Source organism: Podarcis bocagei (assembly GCF_964188305.1).
Source record: "Podarcis bocagei genome assembly, chromosome: 6".
Classification (NCBI taxonomy): domain Eukaryota; kingdom Metazoa; phylum Chordata; class Lepidosauria; order Squamata; family Lacertidae; genus Podarcis; species Podarcis bocagei.
The window spans coordinates 100494940-100520685 of NC_138130.1; the positions used below are offsets into that span (position 1 = coordinate 100494940).

Consider the following 25746-nt stretch of genomic DNA (forward strand, 5'->3'; position numbering starts at 1 on the left):
CAGTAATAATAATAGTAATAATAATAATATCATCTGACTGGGTTGCCCCAGTCTCTCTGGGCGGCTCCCAACAAAAAAATGGTAAAAGCACAATACAACACCACACACTAAAAACTTCCCTGGTGTCTTTTAAGAATCGTATAGCTGTATATCTGTTTAACTTCTGATGGGAGGGCATTCCACAAACTGGGTGCCACTACCAAGAAGGCCCTCTGCCTGGTTCCCTGTAACCTCAATTCTCGCAGTGAGGGAACCGCCAGAAGGCCCTCGGAGCTGGACCTCAGTGTCTGCACTGAACAACAAGGGTGGAGACGCTCCTTCAGGTATATAGGGCCGTTTAGGGCTTTAAAGGTCTGCACCGAAACTTTGCATTGCGCTCAGAACGCCGAATTTGTCCTTATTACAACCCTCATCGGTCCCAGCCAGCAAAGCCATCTGGAGGCACCAAGTTGAGGAAAGGCTGGTCTGGACCAAAGTTCCTTGTTAGAAACGACCTGTTCTGCAATCAGATCTCAATCCACTGAGTGGAGCCCTGATCTACATGCAAATCTCCCTTCTGGGATGCTGTTAATGCAAGGGGGGAAATCATATGCGTGCAGACACACATTGGCTGCTTGTGGTGTTTGCGGTGTGGTCTTCGCAAGCAGTTTGCCGCTAGCCTGGGGTGTGCGCTGAATATTAACGACCGGCTAGGTTTTAATTAATGGGTGTGTTTCTGCCCTGGAGTAAGGACGCAGCATCACGGCCTGCTGTCGCTCAAATGGATTGCAAAGTGGATTGATCATCCTGAAAAGGGGAGAGGGGACTAAAGCAGACCTTATTGGTCAGTCCACCATCAACTCTCATTGATTATTTTCCATTGAGGATGGTGGAAACTCAGAGATGTTTGACAGCAACACACCCTACCTCTCATTGCTATTTTAGAACAGGGGTTCCTGAACTTATTTGGCCTACCACCCTACTTTTCAGGGGGGAAAGATTTACTCAGCACACACGCACACCCCATCTACCTTCTTTAAGCAAAAAAAACAAAAAACAAAGATGCAGAGATAAATTTGCATTCTTTTGTGTACAGTGGTACCTCGGGTTACATACGCTTCAGGTTACAGACTCCGCTAACCCAGAAACAGTGCTTCAGGTTAAGAACTTTGCTTCAGGATGAGAACAGAAATTGTACAGCCGCAGTGGGAGGCCCCATTAGCTAAAGTGGTGCTTCAGGTTAAGAACACTTTCAGGTTAAGTACAGACCTCCGGAACGAATTAAGTACTTAACCTGAGGTACCACTGTATCTTTCTTTCTACCTGTGTCCTGAAACACAGTAAAGAAAGCTGTTGTTGTAAATGAGACACCTTGAAGCTTGAAATCATAAAATGATTTATTAAAATCAACCATAGTGATACAGTCATACCTCATGTTACATTTGCTTCAGGTTACGTTCTTTCAGGTTACGTCCCGCGGTGACCCGGAAGTACTGGAAAGGGTTACTTCCGGGTTTCGCCGCTTGCGCATGCGCAGAAGCGCAAAATGACCGCATGCGCAGAAGTGGCGAATCGCAACCCGCGCGTGCGCAGATGCGCCGCTGTGGGTTGCGCTATTTTCATGTTGCGATCGGGCCTCCGGAACGGATCCCGTCCGCAACCAGAGGTACCCCTGTATTCACATTACACACAGAAAGTTTTGCGAGTTTATTTGGAAAATAAAGCGCTCGCCGCAGCTTTGATGTTGCATTGCTAAGCGTCATTACACAACACATGGAACATATGTGAACGGTTTTTCAAAATTTTCTTCTTTTTTATATATATAATTTTTATTAGTTTTTAAAACATAATTTTCAACAGTAATTAAACATACTTTTACATCTTATTCAAATTTTTGACTTTCATCAATCCTGTCTGAAAATTTTCCAATCTTGTCTCTCAGTATGCATTTCTTATCTTCCCTGTTACATTTCAAACTCATAACAAATATCTCTATCTTTTTCTACTTTGTAACACTTCTTATTTCTCCTTACAAAACTTCTTGCAGTCCTACTAGCGTAATTTGTTGATTACAGTTGCTCTTCAAGTAATTCCTATACTTCTTCCAATCTTCTGTAAATCTCTGGTCCTGCAGGTTTCAAATCCTTCCTGTCATTTTGTCCAATTCTGCATAGTCCATTAATTTCATCTGCCATTCTTCTTTCGTCGGAATTTCTTCTTGTTTCCATTTCTGGGCTAACAATACTCTTGCCGCAGTTGTTGCATATAAAAACAATTTAACATCTTGCCTATTAATGTCCTGACCTATAATACCAAGTAAAAATGCTTCTGGTTTTTAAAAAAATGTATATTTCAACATCTTTTTCATCTCATTATATATCATTTCCCAGTTCTTTACTTTTTTACATTCCCACCACATATGATAAGATGTTCCTTCTTTTTCTTTACATTTCCAACATTTATTATTTGTCTTATACATTTTAGCTAATTTAAAAAATTTTCTTCTCTTCTTTATGCTTCCAGTGCCCCTTATTTTTATTCAACACCCCCCTGCCCAATCACACCCAAGGATAGTGCCCCCCCCCCCCGTTTGAGAGTGACAGTTATCTCCCACTTTGGAAAGTTTGTTTTAGGAGGATGGGGAGATATAGAGAACAGAAAGCCAACTTCCCCTGAACTGTGCTCCTGAGCTATAACTGTTAGTACCAGTAGAGTTGTGCAGCTGTTTATATTGAGCCCATCACCTGTCAGAATCCGGGTACCAGTTCCTGGAAGCTGCAGGAGAGGAGAGGGGTCTTGTGTTCAAATCCTGTTGGTATTTTAATATTGCAAGAGGCTAGGGCATGGGTGAAGGGAATGAATATCGGAATGATTAAGATCACTGACCATGCCCCTGTATCTGCCATCCTTCAAATAGGTCATATTAATACGTCCTATTTTTGGAGGTTTAACCCTTGGTTGGTAGCTGATGAACAGAGTAAGGTTAAAATAAAAATAGTGCTCAAAAGGTATTTTGAGGAAAATAAAGACCCGGATCTCCCATTAACAACAAAATGGGAAGCAATGAAAGCAGTCATTAGGGGAGAATGTATTCAGAGCTTGTCAGTGTTTTTTAAAAAAGGGAAAGATAGAAGGATTAGGGAGGTAGAAGAGGAGGTCAGGATATTGGAGGAGAAATTTAGGATGTCTAAGCAAAAGAAGGATAAGGAAAAATTAGACCAAAAGAGGGAAGAGTTGAAAGTTTTAGATATAAATAGAACTACATTAAAGTTATGGTACAGTAAACAAAAATATTATGAATTTGAAGGGATATGTGAGAACAGGTGTGACTAGATGGGTCTTTGGCCTTATCCAGGCCATAGCTGACAACTTTTCCCTTTTCTTGCGAGGAATCCTATTTGGAATAAGGGAATTTCCCTTTTAAAAAAAGGGAAACGTTGACAGCTATGATCCAGGCGGCTCTTTGTATGCTCATATGAAGTTTATGGGTGTTTATTTTCTTGTTCAGAAAGCTCACCTTAAAAAAAAAAAATTCCTCTAAGCTGGCATACTACTACCACTACTACTAATGATGATGATGATTTAAAAGCCCTATGAACCCTGAAATTACAAAACAGACAACAATGCTAATACGCAAAAAAACAGTAAAATAGAAAAACATGCCTCCTTCATTATAGTAGCAGGAACCAAAGTGTTTGGGGAACGGGTGCATGGAGGACAACATTTTGGGGGAACACCAGCGAAGAATGGAACCACGGACAGCAGCCATTTTGAGCTCGGCTGTAGTGTTGAATCAAGTCTCCTTGTTCCACATTTCAGTCTCCAGGGACTTCATTTTATCCATTTTATCCATATCACGTTGAGTCAGTGGATTCTGCTCCCTGCCCCACAAAAACGAGGATGTGAATATTCCCCAGCGTCCCCTAAATTTCTGGCCAGCTTACTGGTTCCGGCTGTTATAAACTCATGAAATAAGTGACTGTTCGGAGTATGAATACCAAAGGCACACAGCCCTTGAGCGTGTTGGGCTGCGGAAAAGCTCGCTGACCTTGTGAGGTCTTCTGAGGATGTGGTCATGGACACCAGTCACAAAATGGCTCCTATGGGGGCCAAAATGGTTGTCAACGGGTCATGACATAACACAAAATGGCTGCCCTAGGGGTGTGGCATAGCACAAGATGGCTGCATCTAAAAGAACAGGAAAAAAACAATAGGACTGTGACATTCCCAAACTTGGGAAATCTCAGTTTTTATTTTAAAAGAACAACACTTTGAAACATATGAAAAGCAAAACGCATTCTGCTGTAGATTGGAACTAGGATGCACAGAAAACCCAATTCAGAGATTATTACTGAACTCTCTTATTCCACGGGCGGGCATGCAGTACCACAAACAAAAACATGTATGGAATGGTGTCTAATCATCATACATTTATTTATTTAAATGACTTTACCCCCAAAAAGGGGGGAGGCTTCCAGAGAGGCTGCACAAATCACCCAAACAAATAAAACTCCCCCAAACAGAGGGGGAAAACTTATACAGTGGAACCTCAGTTGTCGAACATAATCCGTTCCGTTTGACTTCCGAAACGTTCGACAACTAAGGCGGCTGGCAAAATCCATTGGAAAAAAATGAGAAATGTGCCTCAGAAGCTGTTCAACTTCTGAAGCGCGTTTGAAAAAAACGGAAGAATTTGCTTCCAGGTTGTCAGTGTTCGAAAGTTGAAACGTTCGACTTCCGAAGCCTTCGACCACCGAGGTTCCACTGTCAGTGGCCTCAAAGTTTGACAGTGCCACTGAACCCCACAAGCATGAGACAGACGTACTGACTGGAGATGGGGAAACACCTTCTTTTTGTGCAGAAGGTTGTCAAGTTTCATCTCAGCATCTCCTCTGCCTGAAATCCTGGAGAGCTGCTGCCAGTCAGTGCTGACATCACTGAGGTAAATGGACCAATGGTCAGACTCAGTACAAGGCAATTTCCTGTCTTCCAGGTTCAGTGGTCCACCCTTGATCTAACAGATCTAAACCAGGATCTTCTTTTGGACCTGCCCAGGACCACCTTATTCCCCTACCAAGTGATACTAAGCTCCAGCCCTTGATCACTCTGTAGCCTCCAGCTCTGGTTCTTGAGTTTTGAAAGACCAGGCAACCTGACATGGCAACAGCCTCTTCCCCCAAACCCTTGGGTAGAGGGTGGGGGAGCCCTCTGTGTCTATCGCAGATATTAATATTGCTCAGCGTGAAGTCACCAGATGCATAAAGACTTGCTCCTTTTGGAGCGAAACATTGTCTAGACCAGTGGTTCTCAACCTGTGGGTCCCCAGATGTTGTTGGACTACAGCTCCCATTATCCCTGACCACTTGTCATGCTGGCTAGGAATGATGGGAGTTGTAGTCCAACAACGTCTGGGGACCCACAGGTTGAGAAACACTGGTCTAGACCCATTAGATTGTTGAAACTTTACTTGCAGAACTTGCTTCAAAAACAGAATGATAGAATCAAAGATACATCCAAATAATTCCATACAATATCTTTTTTGTGTGCTAATTATTTTTTAATTGATTTTCCATAATTTCATCTTGTGCAAGTCAAACACAGGCCCGTCTTCTTAGAAATAAAAGAAACTTATAATCAGAGCTGACTAACAAAGCTCTCTCTCACACGGGCTCCATTTTGCCTGCATTTCAGCCCCTTAGGCTGTGCAGCATCTTAGGTTATGGGTAGCATCTCACTCCCACAGAGCCTGAGAGCAAAGACGTAGCCAGCACCCTTCCAAGATGGCGCATTTGCAACCGAATACCTTTGCCACCAGATCTAAGGTTAAACACTTTCGGTGTCAATTAAACAAATGACACTGTCCAGCATAATGGTGCGTACAAATAGAAAGCTGCTGAAGCCATTCTATTTCTTAGTTGTTCTGGCCAGCCTTTTGATTCCCTGCTTCTCACTCAAGCTCTCCCCCTTTCGCTCAGAAATGAATTCCAACCCTGGACAGACGTCAAGCCGGTGAAAGCCATCAAGGTCAAGCCCCAGTACAAGTTTCCGGAGGGGAAGATGAACCACAAAACGAGCTACAGCACCCAGTTCACTGTCGAAGGGGCAAAGCCCGGCCCTTCGGATAACAAATTCCTCGAACATCGGAGGATACGGAGCCTGTACAGCGAGCCCTACAAGGAAATCGCAAAGGTAAGGGAGACGGGAGACGGGCAGTACGGCTCCTCTGTGGGATACTTCCCCGCCGAAACAAAACATTCATTCATTTCATACTTTTGTACGCTGCTTCCTCGCACGCTGGCTGGGGCTGATGGGAGTTGGAGTCCAGCGTCATCTGGAGGGGGGGTTCTCCCTCCCTGCTCTGTGGCAAATTTGGGGAGGGGGGGAGTCTCTGCGGGGTCAGCAGGATTGACGACTTCCCCGCGCATCCCACCAACATCCTGTCCAGTTGGTTGGCTAGTTCAGAAGTTCTCAGCTCCTTGGACTGCTCTATGATTTGACTTCAGTTTCATTTTGGCCCACAAACCAGATTCGACAGTGACTAGGAACCGTCAGATCAGGCTCCCACTGTTGCAAAAGCTTCAGGGCTTGGGGTTTTTGTTTTGTTTTCAGGGCCTATAATAACCCCTAGTATATCTGTGTGCCCTCATTTGTTCACTACAAATCTATACATGATTTGATGTAAGCCAACCTGTGGCCCATGGGCCGGAAGCGGCCCATGGAGGCCGTTTAACTGGCCCCCGAGCCACCCCCAAACCAAGCTGCCCTCTTGGAACGTCCCTGCGTGCTGCACTAAACCGGCACAGCACAGCGTGGGGACTCTCTTCCGCTGCTCTGGAAATCGCTTCTGCGCATGCCCAGATGCCGGAAATCGCGTCTGCGCATGTCCGCAGTGCCGGAAATTGCTTCTGCACATGCCCGCATGCAGGCGCAATTTTCAGCATCTGGGCATGTGCAGAACTGATATCCGGCACCGCAGATATAAAGGTAAAGGGACCCCTGACCGTTAGGTCCAGTCGTGGCCGACTCTGGGGTTGCGGCGCTCATCTCGCTTTATTGGCTGAGGGAGCCGGCGTACAGCTTCCAGGTCATGTGGCCAGCATGACTAAGCCGCTTCTGGCAAACCAGAGCACCGCACGGAAACGCCGTTAACCTTCCCGCCGGAGAGGTACCTATTGCACTTTGACGTGCTTTCAAACTGCTAGGTTGGCAGGAGCAGGGATCGAGCAACGGGAGCTCACCCCATTGCGGGGATTCAAGCCGCCAACCTTCTGATCGGCAAGTCCTAGGCTCTGTTTTTTACTGCTTAGGTTAACCACCATCACCCTAAGGAATCCGCAACCTTTAAAACTGGCCTGGGCCCATTTTTCTTCTTGAATTTCTGCCAGCTGGCCACAGCAGTCTAATTCACCATAGTGGGAGCATTGCATCAGCCTTTCCCCAGCTAAACAGAGGGTTTCAAATACCCAGCTCAAGCAGGGAATAAATCCGTTCCCTTTCTCTCCTGCCACACAGTGGTGCCTTGGTTCTCAAACTTAATCCGTTCCGCAAGTCTGTTCCAAAACCAAAGCGTTCCGAAACCAAGGTGCGCTTTCCCATAGAAAATAATGCAAAACGGATTAATTTGCGCTGGACTTTTAAAAACAACCCCTGACACAGCAATTTGACATGGATTTTACTCTCTAACAGTTGACCCATAAAATGAAAGCAATAAACAATGTACCTCATAGAATCATAGAGTTGGAAGAGACCACAAGGGCCATCGAGTCCAACCCCCTGCCAAGCAGGAAACACCATCAGAGCACTCCTGACATATGGTTGTCAAGCCTCTGCTTAAAGACCTCCAAAGTAGGAGACTCCACCACACTCCTTGGCAGCAAATTCCACTGTCAAACAGCTCTTACTGTCAGGAAGTTCTTCCTAATGTTTAGGTGGAATCTTCTTTCTTGTAGATTGGATCCATTGCTCCGTGTCCGCTTCTCTGGAGCAGCAGAAAACAACCTTTCTCCCTCCTCTATATGACATCCTTTTATATCTTTGAACATGGCTATCATATCACCCCTTAACCTCCTCTTCTCCAGGCTAAACATGCCCAGCTCCCTTAGCCGTTCCTCATAAGGCATCGTTTCCAGGCCTTTGACCATTTTGGTTGCCCTCCTCTGGACACGTTCCAGTTTGTCAGTGTCCTTCTTGAACTGTGGTGCCCAGAACTGGACACAGTACTCCAGGTGAGGTCTGACCAGAGCAGAATACAGTGGCACTATTACTTCCCTTGATCTAGATGCTATACTCCTATTGATGCAGCCCAGAATTGCATTGGCTTTTTTAGCTGCCGTGTCACACTCAGCCACACAATCAATTGGTAGCTGAACTGGGTTCCACAGAGTCACAAAAACAAAACAAAGAAGCTGCAAAAACAAAAACGTTGACTTTTTCCGTTTCCCCCTAAAGAAGGCTCAACATTTCTACCTGCCCCTCTGAAAAAGGTCAACAACTTTGACTTTCCTCCCTAAAGAAAGTTCAACAACTTTGACCTGATTGCCAGTTTTTTATTCTGTGAGTAAATCACAATTTCATGGGAGCGGGACATCTCTGCTCTACGGCATGTTCAGAAACCGCCATCTTGACCATTGGACCCAGTCTTGGTCTCATCCACTCAACTGCCAGAGCCGGTCTTCGCATGCAGGGGGAACCCCTAACTCCCTGAAGGTTTGAGACCCCATCAGCTACCCTCACCTGGTTTAGCTGGCCAGTCGAAGCCATTCCTAGGGTGTGGCCGCTGTTGCCTCCTGACAGCATCTAATAATAATAATAATAATAATGATAATAATAAATTTTTATTTATACCCCGCCCTCCCCGGTCAGAGCAGGGCTCAGGGGGGCTAACACCAATAAAATCACAGTAAAAACATAATAGGGGTGTTATGTACTGAGTCGAATAGGATCCAGAATGCAGCAGTCTGATTGGTCCTAGAACGATAGGGTCCAGAATGCAGCAATCTGATTGGTCCACTGGAGCCACCCAATCCAGCTCCAGGTGGAAGTGAATCCGCAACCTGATTGGCCTACAGGAGAATCCCGGAATTAGCCAATCACGTGGGGCCCATTGTGTAAATAATGTATATAAAGCAGACATTCTGGGGGAACTTCCATTCCTCCTCCTCACCACTAGGAGCTGAATAAAGAGCATGAAATCCGCTCTCGACTCCAAGTATATTTCAAGGGGGGAAAGAGAGGGGGCGGGGAAACCAATTTAAAACGCAGCCTCATTTTAAAGTAGCCGATAAATCAAGACCATAAGGGGAGGGAAACATAAGGGTCGGACTGAGTCCAAACCAGAGGCCAGGTGGAACAGCTCTGTCTTGCAGGCCGTGCAGAAAGATGTCAAGTCCCGCAGGGCCCTGGTCTCTTGTGACAGAGTGTACAACCAAGTCGGGGCCAGTACTGAAAAGGCCCTGGCCCTAGTTGAGACCAACCTAAACATCCTTGCTACCTGGGACCTCCAAAATGTTGTCATTTCTGGACCTTAAGGTCCTCCGCAGAGCCACAGGTGAGAGCTGGGTGGCCACCAAAACTGGACCAACTACTCCAGAAGGAGCACAGCATGTCCCTATCAGAGGTACTAACTGTCCCCTAATACAGTGGTAACTTGGCTTATGAACTTAATCCATTCCAGAAGTCCGTTCTTAAACCAAAGCGTTCTTAAACCAAGGCGTGCTTTCCCATAGCACCGGGGGACTCAATTTACACTCAACGGAAAGCAGAACATGTTCTGCTTCCAAGGCAAAGTTCACAAACCAAAACGCCTACTTGCGGGTTTGCAGCGTTCTTCATCCACGTTGTTCATCAACTAAGCTGTTCTTAAACCAAGGTACCGCTGTATATCAGACAGAGGTACAAGGCAAATCTTACGGCCCACAACCCTGATGGTGGTGCATACCCGAAGAGGGTTTAGTGCTTCTAAGGACAGGTTAGTTCACCAGTCAGCTTAAAGCAGGCATAGGCCAACTCGGCCCTCCAGATGTTTTGGGACTACAACTCCCATCATCCCTAGCTAATGGGACCAGTGGTCAGGGATGATGGGAGTTGTAGTCCCAAAACATCTGGAGGGCCGAGTTGGCCTGTGCCTGGTTTAAAGGCCTTGACGCTGCCCTCTTGATGAAACCTTTGCCACCGTTCGGCAACGCCTCTCTAAATTCGCTTTTCTCCTCCCTCCCCCTCACCTCTCCTTGTGTGTTGTGTGTGTTGTTTCTCTTGTGTGCCGGCGGCGGCTTGCCGGTTGCACCCGCCCAGGTGGAGAAGCCGAGCCCTCAGCCTTCTAAGCCAAAAAAGACGACCACAAGCCATAAACCCCTGAAAAAAGCCAAAGATAAACAGATGGTTTCGAGCCGGTCGTCTAAGAAAAAGAGCGCCGAGGGGCCCAGCGCAACAAACGCCGAGGAAAAGGAGAAGAGTAAAGAGATGAACAATAAATTGGCCGAGGCGAAAGAGTAAATTTCACTGCTCTTACTTGCTTTCTCTTTCTCTCTCTCTCTCTTTCTCTCGTTTTCTACCCCCCTCCTTTTATTTTCTTTATTTTTTTTTCCTTTTCTTTAAATAAAGGCCACAAAATTAATTAGAGGCTTCTAATCTGCCTGTGTTCCAATTGTATTAGAAGCTTTTTATTTTTGATTTCAAAGGCGGATTAGAAAGCCTCCTTTTTGCAAGGGGGGGTTTGTTTGGCTGCCTAGCGTAATAGGAGGCAGGAAAAGGCACAGCAGATTAGTTTTCAATCTATGTACATCAGAGATTTAGGGGGGAGATAGAATAGGAGAGTGGCTGGAAGACAGGTCTTCTCGTCCAGCTTTCGCCCTGGAGAAACAGATTGGCCTGGTTTTGGGGGGCATCAAAAATCCTGCCAAACCTGTTGGACCCGGGGGCAAGAATGTGGCAAAGGGAGTGTGTGTGTATTCACACACTGAAAGCAGAATCCCATTTGCACCACTTCCAGCTCCCTTAAAAACAAATACTAGTCTCTGCCCGACTACCCCTTTCTTATGCCTTAGCCTATAAAGCTCAGAGGAAGAATAACGTCAAGTCATACCACTAAGAGAGGGTGTAAAATAAATATTGGTTCGTGTGTAAAAAATAATCTATCTGGTAGCCCTCCCGAACCTCCTTGAGGTGTTTTTTGAAAGTCGATGAGACATTTGCATTTCTGTGGGGGTGAACGGGACAGCCTTGTCACTCCTAAGCAATTTGGAAAGGGGACAGGATCAGCCCCTTCATTTCTGAGGACAGATGCAAAACCCGTGACCTGGAATTTGAGAGCCCACCCCTTCCCACCCACAATGCCTTAGGAGAACGTGGCGCTTGCTATGATGTCGCAGCGTCCCGTATTTCCTAGCCCCGCCTCGCCCAATCAGGGTGGAGAGCGTCTCATGTTGTGATGTCACTAGGAGAAAGTTCGTCTAAGCATGACAGAAGGAAAGAGGGGGGAGGAACTGTGCAATTCCCATTAACCTAGTTTCTTTGGACATCTGCAGCCTGCACCGTGCGAGGTTTCGAAAATTGTAATGGCGACGTTAAACGTCTCCCAGAGGAAATGCTGTTTTTCAGCTTTCAAGTCTACGTAGCTCTGAGGTTCAGGGGTAGAAAACCTTGCAGAAGTACCGTAATTTTTTGCTCTATAAGACTCACTTTTTCCCTCCTAAAAAGTAAAGGGAAATGTGTGTGCGTCTTATGGAGCGAATGCAGGCTGCGCAGCTATCCCAGAAGCCAGAACAGCAAGAGGGATTGCTGCTTTCACTGCGCAGCGATCCCTCTTGCTGTTCTGGCTTTTGAGATTCAGAATATATTTTTTTCTTATTTTCCTCCTCCAAAAACTAGGTGCGTCTTGTGGTCTGGTGCATCTTATAGAGCGAAAAATACGGTAGATCAGAAACCAGAAAATAAAAAGGTTTGGTTTCCAGAATATTAAAAAAAGACCCAGGGATTTCTGTGACCAGTCTAAACGGTATGGCCAGAATCCTGCTGATTTCAGATTATGGCACATAGAAAGCTGCATTGTACCATGCCCTCGGTCTACCTTGCTCAGCATTCCCTACACTGGCTGGCAGCAACTCCCCAGGTTTCAGAGGTCTCTCCTAGCCCTACCTGAGCTCGCATGTTGGGACCGGTTGTCCTCAGCAGAGGTTGGTTTCATACATTGCCAACAGCAGAGAACTCTCCTCATTTCCACCCCATGCTGAAAATAACATGAAATTTCAAGATCTCCACTTGGCAGCCATGTGCACCGACGTCATGATTTGCCCAACATTTTCGCCTCCGAAAAAGGGCAGATCAAGCGTTGTGTGTGCCACATGTATGCTATGTCAGATATCCACGCAGGTGTGATGTGAGAGACTGTATAAACCTGGAGTCTGCTGAGGACAGCCGGCACCAGCAGATGACCTCGTGATGATGTCACGCAACTGACGATGGCGTCATGCAAATGTCAGCTGATCGCTGCTGAACCACCATCACAAATTTTAAGAATACTAGTTAGTATCTCTCCAGGTGAGTTCTGAAAATACAGGGTAGGTTCATCAAAGGCCCTGGGGGCTTTCTTGTGTCAAAGACAAAACAGTTTTTAGTTTGTTTTTCTGGTTCCTCCAATGTGCAAGTAAGAACATCACCACAAGCGACTGAAAAAATAATAATTCACTGCCCAGAGAAGCAGCCGTTGGGTTTAATTGCTCTTTGGCCTCAAATTGCCAATTAGTTTTTAAAAGAACACTAACAAAACAGGAAGGGCGATTGGGATGGATCAAAAGGGCAAATTTCCAGGTCCACAGTTGCCATGGAGATGTTCAAGAAAGGCTTCCACACCCCCACACCCTACCCCATGAATCTTTCTTAGTATTATTATTTATAGAGCGCAAGATTTGCAGAATGTAAATTTTTTGAGGTAGTTGAGAAAGAAGCAGAAATACTGTCTTTGCCGCAGAACCAGGTTAGGGGAAAAAAAACAGATCTCGGGCTGCAGACCTACTAACCATGTCTGCCCAGAAGTAAGGCCTATTGAATTCAGCCAGGCTTACTCCCGTGTAAGTGGAGGTTTTAGGATTGCAGCCTCAGAGGCTGGGGTGGGGTGGGGGTGAGGGTAGGGTGAGCTGTATGATAACTGGGTAGCAAATGTTTGTGGGCTTGGCTTTGACTCCTGAACTGAATGCAAAAACCGTACTGTATTTGTGTGTGACGTGTTCTATTAAGGCTTGCTCCTGAATGCTTTCGGCTATAGAGTATGTGTAACCAAATTCTGTGGTGTATCTCCAAGTGTAGCTATATTAGAACTTGTAGAGTATGAAGTATAGCCAGGTTTGTGTGTTTGTGGGTTGTTGGGTGGGGGGGTTCGGGTCGGTCGTCGGTCGGGGGCAAGTTCTTATACCTCCAGTGCTTTGGAGAAATGCAGGAATATCCATCAGGAAGCGTAGAAATATAATTGCAAATGTGTGATGCATTAAAAAGGAAAAAAAAAATCTCAACAAAGATACATGCATCGTGGAGAGCTTCATTGATTGATCCATAATGCTCATTTGCTATTCAGAATGCTTTTTAAAAAGGAAAAGGGGGGGGGAAACATCTGCATGGACATTGCTTGATCATACAAATTTGCAACTCTGAAAAGATGCTGCTTCATTCTGCGATAGCATCTCATCTACATGCTCCATGAGAGCCCTGCAGCAAAAAGTTGGGCCATGATCCAGGGGGTATATTTCTGTTTTTATAAAGAGTTGGTTTTTTTTTTAACTCCTTCGCTTAACCACCATCACCCTAAGGAATCCGCAACCTTTAAAACTGGCCTGGGCCCATTTTTCTTCTTGAATTTCTGCCAGCTGGGAACAGCAGTCTCATTCACCCTAGTGGAAGCATTGCATCAGCCTTTCCCCAGCTAAACAGGCGGTTTCAAATACCCAGCTCAAGCAGGGAATAAATCCGTTCCCTTTCTCTCCTGCCACACAGTAGTGCCTCGGTCCTCAAACTTAATCCGTTCCGGAAGTCTGTTCCAAAACCAAAGCGTTCCAAAACCAAGGTGTGCTTTCCCATAGAAAATAATGCAAAATGGATTCATTTGTGCCAGACTTTTAAAAACAACCCCTGACACAGCAATTTGACATGGATTTTACTAACGAGACCATTGACCCATAAAATGAAAGCAATAAACAATGTACCGCAGTCACACAATCAATCAATCAGTAGCTGAACTGGGTTCCACAGAGTCACAAAAACAAAACAAAGAAGCCGCAAAAACAAAAACGCAAAATAAATAGCAGAAACAGACCCTCAGCGTAACACTCAAAACAAAAGGGTGGCACTCAAATCGGAGCACGTTCGGCTTCTGGAAAAAGTTCGCAAACCGGAACATCTACTTCCGTGTTTGCAGGGTTTGGGTTCCAAGTTGTTTGAGGACCAAGGCGTTTGAGAACCAAGGCACCACTGTATTTGGAAATTTGGGGTGACCGATATTTATTTGGGTGGATGGGAACAGGGAATGGATTTGGATAGTGGAGGGAGAAGGTGCTACATTTGATCTTTGAAGCACTGTCAGTTGATACACAGAGCAAAGGGTAGCCATAGAAAAATGTTATACTACCGGTATGCTTTCTCCAGTCCTGTGCAGAACTGGGATATGATTCAGCCTGGCTCAGGCAGCCGAACAAGGCAGGAGACCAGGAGCTTCCTTCGCAGGCTGAATAGCATCTTAGGTGTGCGTGCATGTGCACTTTTCACCAGGACAGTGGTGCAGGAGGAAAAGCGTGGCCCCGCCTCTCCCTGCACAGTCCGAATCCTGACCTCCCCTCCTCACTGAGATGGCTGTTCAAAGAACAAAAACCACACACACTTAAATAAGGAAAAATCACACACCTCAAATATGCATCTTTGCCAGTCTGATGCAAGAGCTGATTTGAGAACTCTCAGGTTAGCAAAGGTTGATCTAATTCAGCGTTTCCTGCCGGTTTCGGACTACAATTCCCATCTAGGGGTGATGGGAGTTGTAGTCCGAAAAACAGCTGGAGACCCAAGTTTGGGAAAGACTGATTTGATGCAAGTGCGCGGAACCTTGGACCTGCCAGATGTCTCCAAACTACAGCTCCCATCAGCTTTAGCAAGCATATCCAATGACCAGGGGTGGTGGGAGTTGTAGTTCATCAACATCTGGAGGGCCAAGGTTGGCCAAATCTGAACTAATGCATTTTCTGCTTTGATCCAAAGCCCCATTGAGCATAACTGGGCAGCTTAAATGCTCACCTGCCCTCTTATAGGATGCTTGGATGCCCCTACCGGTCCATGGGGAGACTCCAGTCTAATGAAACAAGGAGGTGTGTTTTGTTTTGTTTTGTTTTTGTATTTAAAAAATCCTCGTGGGTCATGGAGGGTGCAAGAGGCCTTTAGTGACTTATCTTTTCTCTGGTTAACACCCAAGTGTCTCTTTTAAGACCGACATATTGCAGCAGCAGCACCTGAAATCTCATGTGGTCTTGGATGCAAAACACGATTTAGTTTTATTCAGCCATTCAGGTTTTCCTTCCGAACTGTGTCTCGGCAAACTTCTGTAACTCCCTCATTCTTTGCATTCCTTTTACAAATATTTGCTTGCTGGCTTCCCTTCCCGTTTTCCTCCCCTTCCTTTTGAATATTCCTGCGCTTTCTCTCTGCTTGTTTGATCACTTCCTTGTACTGTTATAGCCTCTTTTTTGCGTGAGATGGTGCTTAAAGTCCTCTTCACGGCTTGTTGACACCCCCACTCACCTTGGCTTTGCAAAAAAACAAAAAAACTGAAATAAATTCCACAACCACTCGCTTTGCTCATCTGCGGTGTTTCTGTTGGGGGGTATTGTGTGGTCTTTTCACAAGCGCATCCATGCTCATGATTCTGCGAGGCACAGCCAAGTTGTCTTAAGGGATGTTTTGTGGCCTCAATTCTGCTGCGTTATCACCAAGAGGTGGCGAAATTGTCTCCCTAAACTGCGCTAAGAGTTCACTGTCTTAGTACTGCCTTCAGTTTTGCTGTTAGTATAATCACAGCCAGACCGATATTAATGTATAGCCAATAGATTGTGGTGTGTTTGTTCAAATAGAGGGTCACTTTTTTCTTCTTCTTCTTCCTGGACAACGATAAATAAATGCTGAACGCAAACACCCACCTCCTTGATTTTTTTGTTTTTACCCTCCGAATTGAGTAAGCCAAAGAGGTTTCCTTTTTTGACGGTAAGTCCCACAAGAGACCTTAGTTCCATCTGGGAGAAATCGTGAGAACAATGCTCTGCAAAGTTTGGTTCTCTTTCAAGCTTGAGCTGATTGATCGATTAGGAATAATAATAATAATAATAATAATAATAATAATAATAATAATAATAATTGGAAGAGGGGGAAAGTAGGGATGGAGTCAAAAGTTTGCTTCAGTTTGCATTTAAAAGTGAGCCTACGCAATTCACACTTTGCAAAACTGCACAGCCACCTTTTCAAACACGCGCTTCTCTGAATGTTGCAGTACATTTCTCTAGCCAAGTAATGTGCACAAACAAGCAAATATTACTATGGTGAAGGAGGTGGTGTGCATTAATATATATATATATTAGTGACAATTGGGACGTGGGTGGCACTGTGGGTAAAACCTCAGTGCCTAGGACTTGCTGATCGTAAGGTCGGCGGTTCGAATCCCCGCGGCGGGGTGAGCTCCCGTCGTTCGGTCCCAGCTGCTGCCCACCTAGCAGTTTGAAAGCACCCCTAAGTGCAAGTAGATAAATAGGTACCGCTTTATAGCGGGAAGGTTAAACGGCGTCTGGTAAACTGGTGCTGGCTCGCCAGTTGCAGCTTCGTCACGCTGGCCATGTGACCTGAAGTGTCTTCAGACGGCGCCAGCTCCCGGCCTCTTGAGCGGGATGAGCGTGCAACCCTAGAGTCGGACACGACTGGCCCATACGGGCAGGGGTACCTTTACCTATTTGTGACAATAGCATACCAAAAAAGCACTCTGTTAGGAGAAACTGTTTTGCAAAAATGTGAATATTAGGCAAAATTGCATATATAAATGTGTTTGGGGTGGGAGGGAGGGATGCCCTAAAATATATATGCAAACGTAATGTGGAGAACTGAATTTTAAGACTGGGGAAATGAGGTACCAAGATGGACATAGCCACTGTCCCCTAGCTGCAAGTTAAAGGTATTTCTTCTTCATTGTTTAGGCAGCCTTTGGTTCTGGTGTATTCTTTTGCAGTGAGGAATGAGTAAGGGAACTTGCGAGAAAATTGTCCTCAGGCCTAACCCTGCGTGGCAGGTTTGCTTTATTACAATATTATGCCTCCTACAGATCTCAAAAAGGCGCCCATGCTGAGGTCTAGTGGCACATGAACTTATTGATTCAGCCACAAAATTGACAGTTGCATCTTAGACACACATTTTATTGGTGGGAGGAGTATAGCAGGTTATTGGTGCAAATCCCAGGAGCTATGCCGCAAATCATGGGAAACTATTTTAATTGCATTGATAAACTGGCTGGTGGCTTTTACCGTTCAATGTAGGTTTTCAAAGGCATATAACAATCAAATCCACACATATAAATGAAAAACACATGCCCCCAGTGTCAGCAAACAGGCTTTAGTGCTTTTTAAAAGGGTTCATGATTCATCTACTACAGTAGGTATCTGTTTACCGACAGCAGCGAGATTGGAACTCGGAACCTTTTTGTGTAGGAACAAGCAAAGGTGCCTGGGATCGCGGCCTTTTGAGTTTGCCTTGGTGCTTGCGGATGTAGCTCTCCACAAAACCTCTTCTTCATTTCCTTGAATGGAAGGAAACCGAGATGGCAAATAATATTACATAGGGTAAGGCAGCCTCCCTCATAGCCCATCTTGTAATGAATGCAGTCGTCACAGGAACAGCTTGTCCAACTAAACCCGACCCTTAAAGGTAAAGGGACCCCTGACCATTAGGTCCAGTCATGGCCGACTCTGGGGTTGCGGCGCTCATCTCGCTTTATTGGCCGAGGGAGCCGGCGTACAGCTTCCGGCTCATGTGGCCAGCATGACTAAGCCGCTTCTGGCGAACAAGAGCAGCGCACGGAAACACCGTTTACCTTCTTGCCAGAGTGGTACCTATTTATCTACTTGGCAGGAGCAGGAACCAAACAACGGGAGCTCATCCCGTCGCGGGGATTTGAACCGACGGCCTTCTGATCGGCAAGTCCTAGGCTCTGTGATTTAACCCACAGTGCCACCCGTGTCCCTAACCCGACCCTTAGGAAGCAGTTAATGTGAACAGCAGGATAAACTCTTGAATGCATTTTCTGAGAACACTTTGCTTATGGGAGCGTTACCTGATGAAGTCCCTGCCACACTCTTTCACCGGAGACAAAAGGAGAAAATGGCAGATGATTGATTGGGATTCCACCCGACGCGATCGCGTGGGAAGAAATTTCTTTGTGTTGCGACATTGCCCCACCATGAAAAGCTGCTCTTAAAAACACCCGACAACTTTTTTTTGATGTTACACGTGTGACTAGAATCTCCCGTTTTGTGTGGAGGCTCAAACAATCCTTTTTTAAAAATGTGGGTGCATATTGTGACCATCGGAGGATGGTTTTATTAAACATTTTGCTCAACAGTGTGGCTGTCAAGGGCATAGCAATGTGATGTGTTGGGTTTCAAAGATGGCATGTCTTGGGCTGAACCCTGGAGTCGTCTTCTTTCAAATTTCATCTGCAAATACATGAAAAGATGCCAAACTCTAATACCTCCACTCAGTGGAACACAGGGGGACGCACACCCCTAAACATTTTGTGAATCTTTGTACTTTTGTCCATTTACTGTATTTGTTTTTGCTGATTTGAAGTATAAAATGGTGATTTTCTTGAGTCAAAATGAGAGTACCCCTAAACATTTTTTAAGGGGGGGGGAAGCATTGCCTCCACTCAACATTGAAAATCCTCTAATAATTTCAAATTGGACAATCTATCTTTTTACATTCCAAACTAATGTTTGGCCTTCCAATATGTGGCTTTGCACAACTGAAGTATTTTAAGACGTTTTCCCCTCTCCTCGCCTCCCAAATCCATTTTTATTGGATCCAATTCTACTCAGCCTATAAGACAGTATAGTTTTCCAGCACTGTTGTCAGGTAGATCTCCCCTCATGGGTCATTCCCCTTTCTAGAAACAGGGGGCAGAGTGTCCTTCTAGGACCGAGGAGGTGCGGGTTCAAATCCCCTCTCAACTAGGGAGAGTTTCTTAGGCGAGATGTATACTGCCCTACCTCACCGGGTTGTTGTGATGTTGAGGTGGGAAATGGCGAGAACCGTGTGGGCTGCTTGGAGTACCTTAGAGGAAAATTGGGTTGTAAATGAAACGAAACAAGATAATAATAATAATAATAATAATAATAATAATAATAATAATAATAATTTGTACCCCGCCCATCTGGCTGGGTTTCCCCAGCCACTCTGGACGGCTTCCACAGAGAGCAAAAATACACAAAAATGTCACACATTAAAAACTTCCCTGAACAGGGCTGCCTTCAGATGTCTTCTGAATGTCAGGTAGTTGTTTATCGCTTTGACATCTGCTGGGAGGGCATTCCCCAGGGCAGGCATCACTACCGAGAAGGCCCTCTGCATGGTTCCCTGTAACTTGGCTTCTCTCAGTGAGGGAACTGCCAGAAGGCCCTTGGAACTGGACCTCAGTGTCCGGGCAGAACGATGGAGGTGGAGACGCTCCTTCAGATATACAAGACCGAGACCATTTAGGGCTTTAAAGCTCCTGCACATGAAATGGGCTGGTTTAGCCATTTTGTCCTTTGCCTCAGGCAGCAAAATATCTTCTAGCCTGTTGCTGGAGACGAAAGCACCCCGACTGTCCTGGACAAAGCCTGATTTAGACAAACACCACAAAATGTTTGAAGGAAAACCTCAGATGAAACAAGCAAATGGAATAAATCCACACTTTTATTTAGAGGAAGGCCGGAAATAATTTTGGTTCTGAGCGCCGAACTAAAAGCAGGGGAAAGAAGTAACCAGAGCTATTGGGGAGAAATCTCCACTTGCACTGAATTTGGAAAAATTGCAAAAGTAGTTTTTTGTCACCACAGCAGTCAGCAAGGATGGGGAAGAGATTTGGTTTGGATTGCATTTCGATGCATACTTACTTAATCTGTACTTTCTGAAACAATTAGCAAACTTTAACACAGGTCGCCGTTGACATCCACACTTCTCTGAATTTTGCAATGCAGTTCAGCAACCAAAAAGTGTGTACAAAAATTGTTAGGGGGAATTAAGTGTGAAAATGCATATATGAGACAAAATTGCATACAAAAAAATGCATATATTGGGATAAAGAGGAATTAACATGCTGCTGAATATTCACAAGGAGTTGTTCCTTTAATTGCAAACTTAAGCAGAATTATAGTGGGCTGAGAAAATGAGAAACGAAGAAACCATAATTAACAAATTCACCCACCTCTAGCAGTGAGCCAGCTGTTGTAGGAAGCTCAGAGACAGGACCTGGTGTTGATCATCAGCTCTCTTTCTTGCCTGGTCCCTAAGAATAAGTTGCATTCTTTACGTTAAATTCCCATAAAATAAATGCCTCGCACACCCAGAAATTCTCTTTGTCTCTCACGCCTACGCAAGCACACACCATAATAAATGTTTTCAGGTTCAAGATGCTCTCAAGAACTTAACCCGGTTTCGCCAAGAATTCGGTTCCACAAAATGTCCGACTTGGCTTTGGAAATTGCCACTTAGAGTCCTGTACAGATACTTAAGAAACAAACAAGAGTTAAGACGACCGATCCCAATGCAATTCATGCAATTCACTTGGATTGTGACCACTGGATCTTTCCGCTTAATGGATGCTGCAAATCTCCTTAGCAAATCCACTAAACCCTGGACCAGCATTGGGGGTGTTCAAACATATTATGGGCTTTTGCAAGAAGACGGGTGACTGCACCTCCTGCTGATTATTTTCCTTCATCTTTTAAAGATGGAAACCATGGCACATTGGAGGGGGGGGAATTAACCCTTCCCTCCCACACAGATTTCCCACCCAATTCACACGATAAACATCTCTAAAACAGGACCCAGGAGATTAAAATGCCATAAAGACTTGCAAAAGCATGATAACAACTATAACACAGAGAGAGAGATTATTTGTGACACGCAGATGTGAACCAAGTGGGTCATTTTGGGGAAAGCTTTGCAAGCGAGCGAGAGTCAAAGTGTCTAGCCATCTCCGGTCTTTTCTCTCTCTCTCTCTCTGTGCTGTCAAGTCTTCACTATGACCTATCAGAATTTTCTGTACAGTGTAGCACATCCTGGCAAATTCATTCTTCATAGATGCCAAAGGGGTTCCTATTTTCCAGCCTCTACCTTTTGGGGGACGCGGGTGGCGCTGTGGGTTAAACCACAGAGCCTAGGACTTGCCGATCAGAAGGTCGGCGGTTCAAATCCCCATGACGGGGTGAGCTCCCATTGCTCAGTCCCTGCTCCTGCCCACCTAGCAGTTCAAAAGCACATCAAAGTGCAAGTAGATAAATAGGTACCACTCCGGCAGGAAGGTAAACGGTGTTTCCGTGCGCTGCTCTGGTTTGCCAGAAGCAGCTTAGTCATGCTGGCCACATGACCCGGAAGCTGTACGCCGGCTTCCTCAGCCAATAAAGCGAGATGAGCGCCGCAACCCCAGAGTTGGACATGACTGGACCTAATGGTCGGGGTCTCTTTACCTTTACCTTTTGCCATAAAGGGAAGCAAATGGCCTGGGTGTCATTTTGAATAAACTCCAAAATATGTGGTTGAAATTTCAACATAAGGATGTCGAGGTGCATCTTGCAAAAGCAGATTAGAAATTTTCCCCGCTTAGGGACTGACTATCTCTCATCTACAACAGGGGCCAGGCCTCAGACTAGAATATACATCATCTTCCTTTGGATATCGGGCTGTTTAGGAGCCGTATTATCTGAGTTTAAAAAGAAAATGACCCAAAGGAAAAACAACTCTGGATTTTTTTCACTCTTAAATTATTGTCCACCTTTTGGCTACAGACCCGTAACGAAATAAACACTATCACAAAGGATTATTCATATATAAAATGTGAATCTTCTTCCATATTGTAAGCCTTCGGGGTGCGATATCAAAAGCCAGTTTCAACATGGCTCCATTACACACAGCTGTTGACAGGAGCATGGTTCTAATTTTCTCGTTAAGTAGACAGTTTGGGGAGTTGTTTTGCTTTCTATGCAAGTAATAATAATTGGCAAATCCATTTAATAGCCAATATTGGATGGGGGAGGTATGGAACTCACAGAGGGCTCAACATGCCATGAAACCAGCCTAGCTTAGTAGCTCGGGTTTAGGCCAACGTTTGAGAGCAGTAACACCCCATGATAAGGTTGCCACATTTCAAGAAGTAAAAATAAATTTAAGAAAGGTTGTTGAGTTTTGGGAAAAAGTTTAGAAAATCCAGACATTTCCCAATTTCCCGAAATTCATTATTGGAATCTCAGACATGTCCAGGGAAATCCAGACATATGGCAACCCTACCCAATGAATTGTTTTTATGAGTTTTTATCCAACGAAGTCATGCTCAGAGTAGACCCATTGGAGTAATGGACTACAGATAGTGATGTTTATTGATTTCGGTAGCTGCTGCTTCTTTTTTTAAATAATCTTTATTAGTTTTTCAATTAGATACTCCACATACACATATTGTATTATATTTTACATTTATACTTGCTCTTCAGAGCTGACTTCCCTCCTTCCTTCTTCTGGTTTTTTTATATCGCATATAATTTTCTTCCATTTTATCTATTGTTATTCATTTTCCATATCTGTCCATAGTGTATCCATAAACAATAATTCCTCATGTTTATACAATTCTTGTTGTCTGTCTGTATTCATTTACCACTACTGTTCATTATATTAGTTTCCTTATACATTTTGCTTCTTATTATTTTCATTGTCCATCACTTTTCTTAATCTTTCCCGTTATGAGGTTTGTTTCCATTTCTACTGGTTTTACTATTTCATCTTATCTTTCCTAGATACAACATACATTTCCCCCACTCTTTTTGAAATGTTTCCTCACCCTGTGGTCAAATTTCCCCCGTTAGTTTGGCTATTTCTGCATATTCCATTACCTACTGCTAGCCCAGGTTTGGACATAGCTGTCAACTTACGAAAATAAGGGATCAACAATTACTTTGATAAAATACATATTTTGTTGCATGCAAATGGCTTTAGATACCTATTAGGTCCATAAATTACCATATAGCATATATTCAACACAAAAAAACAGCAACAATTTGTTGTTGACAAAGGACAGCTGGACATAGAAAGGGCCCCATTACCTTCAGTAGCTTATTTAAGGGACATCATCAATGAGGAACAGCAGCGGGACATGGCGCTGGGATAAGGGACTGTCCCACCAAATAAGGGACACTTGGCAGCTATGGGTTTGGAAACAGCAGCAATTACCAACAGTAGAAGAATGGTGACAGATTTCGGTAGCTTCTTAGCCGGCTGCAACCCGATGACACCTTAGTTGGCTGCCTATGGAGCACATTCTACACAAATGATTGCAAGTTCTGCTGCTTTTATGTGTGACAGAATAGGCTTTCGGTCAGTCTTGTGGCATGATGACTTCTTTCTTTCTTTTTGCTTTCAGTGCCTCCATTAAAACAACTGGTGCTACAGACAAGGAACCCATTTCCTTAGGACGGGACCAACTGGTCGACGTTAAGCCCCTGCCTTCCATTCCTGAGTAAGCAGATGGGACAAGCATGTAGCCTGCATGAAACGTATAAAAGACTTATTTGAATAATAGTACAAAAAATAATAATAATTCAAAAATCAATAAAGTGGTGCTAGATCCTCTGTTGTCTCTGGAATCATTTGCAGAATTGTGTCTGGATCCATCCCATCAAGTTGCTTCCCCAGATGAGAATGGCAAGGGTTGGATTTTGGCAAAAATGGAGAGCAAAAAGTAATAGTAATAGTAATTTATTATTTGTACCCCGCCCATCTGGCTGGGTTTCCCCAGCCACTCTGGGTGGTTTCCAACAAAGATTAAAAATACATTAAAATGTCACACATTAAAAACTTCCCTAAAGAGGGCTGCCTTCAGATGTCTTCTAAAAGTCTGGTAGTTGTTCTTCTCTTTGACATCTGGTGGGAGGGCGTTCCACAGGGCGGGTGCTACCACCGAGAAGACCCTCTGCCTGGTTCCCTGTAACTTGGCTTCTCGCAGTGAGGGAACCGCCAGAAGGCCCTCGGCGCTGGACCTCAGTGTCCGGGCAAAACGATGGGGGTGGAGATGCTCCTTCAGGTCTACTGGGCCGAGGCCATTTAGGGCTTTCAAGGTCAACACCAACACTTTGAATTGTGCTCAGAAACGTACTGGGAGCCAACACAGGGCTTTCAGGACCGGTGTTATATGGTCTCGGCGGCCGCCCCCAGTCTGCCGTGCCTGTTTTAAAGAGTAAAGTTCCAAATCTCTGCTGCTAAAGGCTCTGTGCCTTTACAGGCCAATTACTAGGGATTCCTAGCAGGCTGAGCACTGTAGATCTTGTTTCCAATTGTTTGAAAGGGGAGAAAAATATTTTAGTGGTAAAAGGATAGCTCTCTGGATGCCTAGATCCAGGTTCAGGGCAAGTACTTTTCAGGAGAGAACCCCAACAGATTTAAAATCGCAAAACATTCATCAAAGTGAAGAGTGGGAATGTAACCTGTTAGACCTTTAAAATATCCCCTTCTAAGTTGTAGCGTTCTCAAAACAAGGAAGGATTGGACTCTGATTAATAGAATACACGAATACACGTGAGGCTTGACCAGCAAGACTCTGGGAGGAGGTGCCAATAATAATTCCTCTCCACCCCTCGGCCCAGGTCGTTTTATTCACAAAATAACTTTTTACACAGTGTTCATAAGAACCAATCAGATTTCCTCTGAGCATTTAAAAAAAAACCCCACATGGGACAAAGTCAGATCAGAAGAAATCCTGTTAACTACAAAGACTACTCTGAACATGTATACATAAAGGTAAAGGTAAAGGGACCCCTGACCATTAGGTCCAGTCGTGGCCGACTCTGGGGTTGTGGCGCTCATCTCGCTTTACTGGCCGAGGGAGCCGGCGTACAGCTTCTGGGTCATGTGGCCAGCATGACTAAGCCGCTTCTGGCGAACCAGAGCAGTACACGGAAACGCCGTTTACCTTCCCGCCGGAGCGGTACCTATTTATCTACTTGCACTTTGACGTGCTTTCGAACTGCTAGGTTGGCAGGAGCAGGGACTGAGCAACGGGACTCACCCCATCGTGGGGATTCGAACTACTGACCTTCTGATCAGCAAGTCCTAGGCTCTGTGGTTTAACCCACAGTGCCACCCGCGTCCTCTGAGAGTAAATAAAACAGGACTAGAGGAATGCTTTTAGGAAACCCAGAGGTCATAAACAAGCAGTAAACAGGAGAGAAAGGATGGGTAGTATTTACCATCTCTTTGTGAACTCTCCTGCTGGCCCTAAGATTAACGAAACTAACAATAGCTACATCCAAGAAGCTACCTACTATCTTTATGTACTGAGGATGCCTGATGAAGCAGCTGGCCTGTGTTTCAGAATGCTTATACGTGCCTGTCAGGTGTAGAGAAATAAGACAGAGACGTGGATTGATCAGAAATCATATCAAAATGGTTCAAACCCAGTCAACGCAATGCTTTCATTGCTGACACAAATGGCTTGCTCCATATATTTTATAATTCCTCATA

At 44.9% G+C, this 25746-nt stretch overlaps 1 protein-coding gene across 1 annotated transcript in view; it reads left to right on the top strand.

The window, feature by feature from the left end:
• The window catches only part of MAP6 (microtubule associated protein 6), a 55846-nt gene extending 31987 nt beyond the window's left edge, over nucleotides 1-23859 (top strand). The window contains exons 2-4 of the mRNA XM_081197414.1: nucleotides 5955-6168; nucleotides 10270-10466; nucleotides 23651-23859. Of these exons, the coding sequence (XP_081053540.1) occupies nucleotides 5955-6168; nucleotides 10270-10466; nucleotides 23651-23750 (511 nt within the window). The 3' untranslated portion in view covers nucleotides 23751-23859. The remainder of the gene's footprint in view (nucleotides 1-5954; nucleotides 6169-10269; nucleotides 10467-23650) is intronic.
• Nucleotides 23860-25746: the final 1887 nt, after the last annotated feature.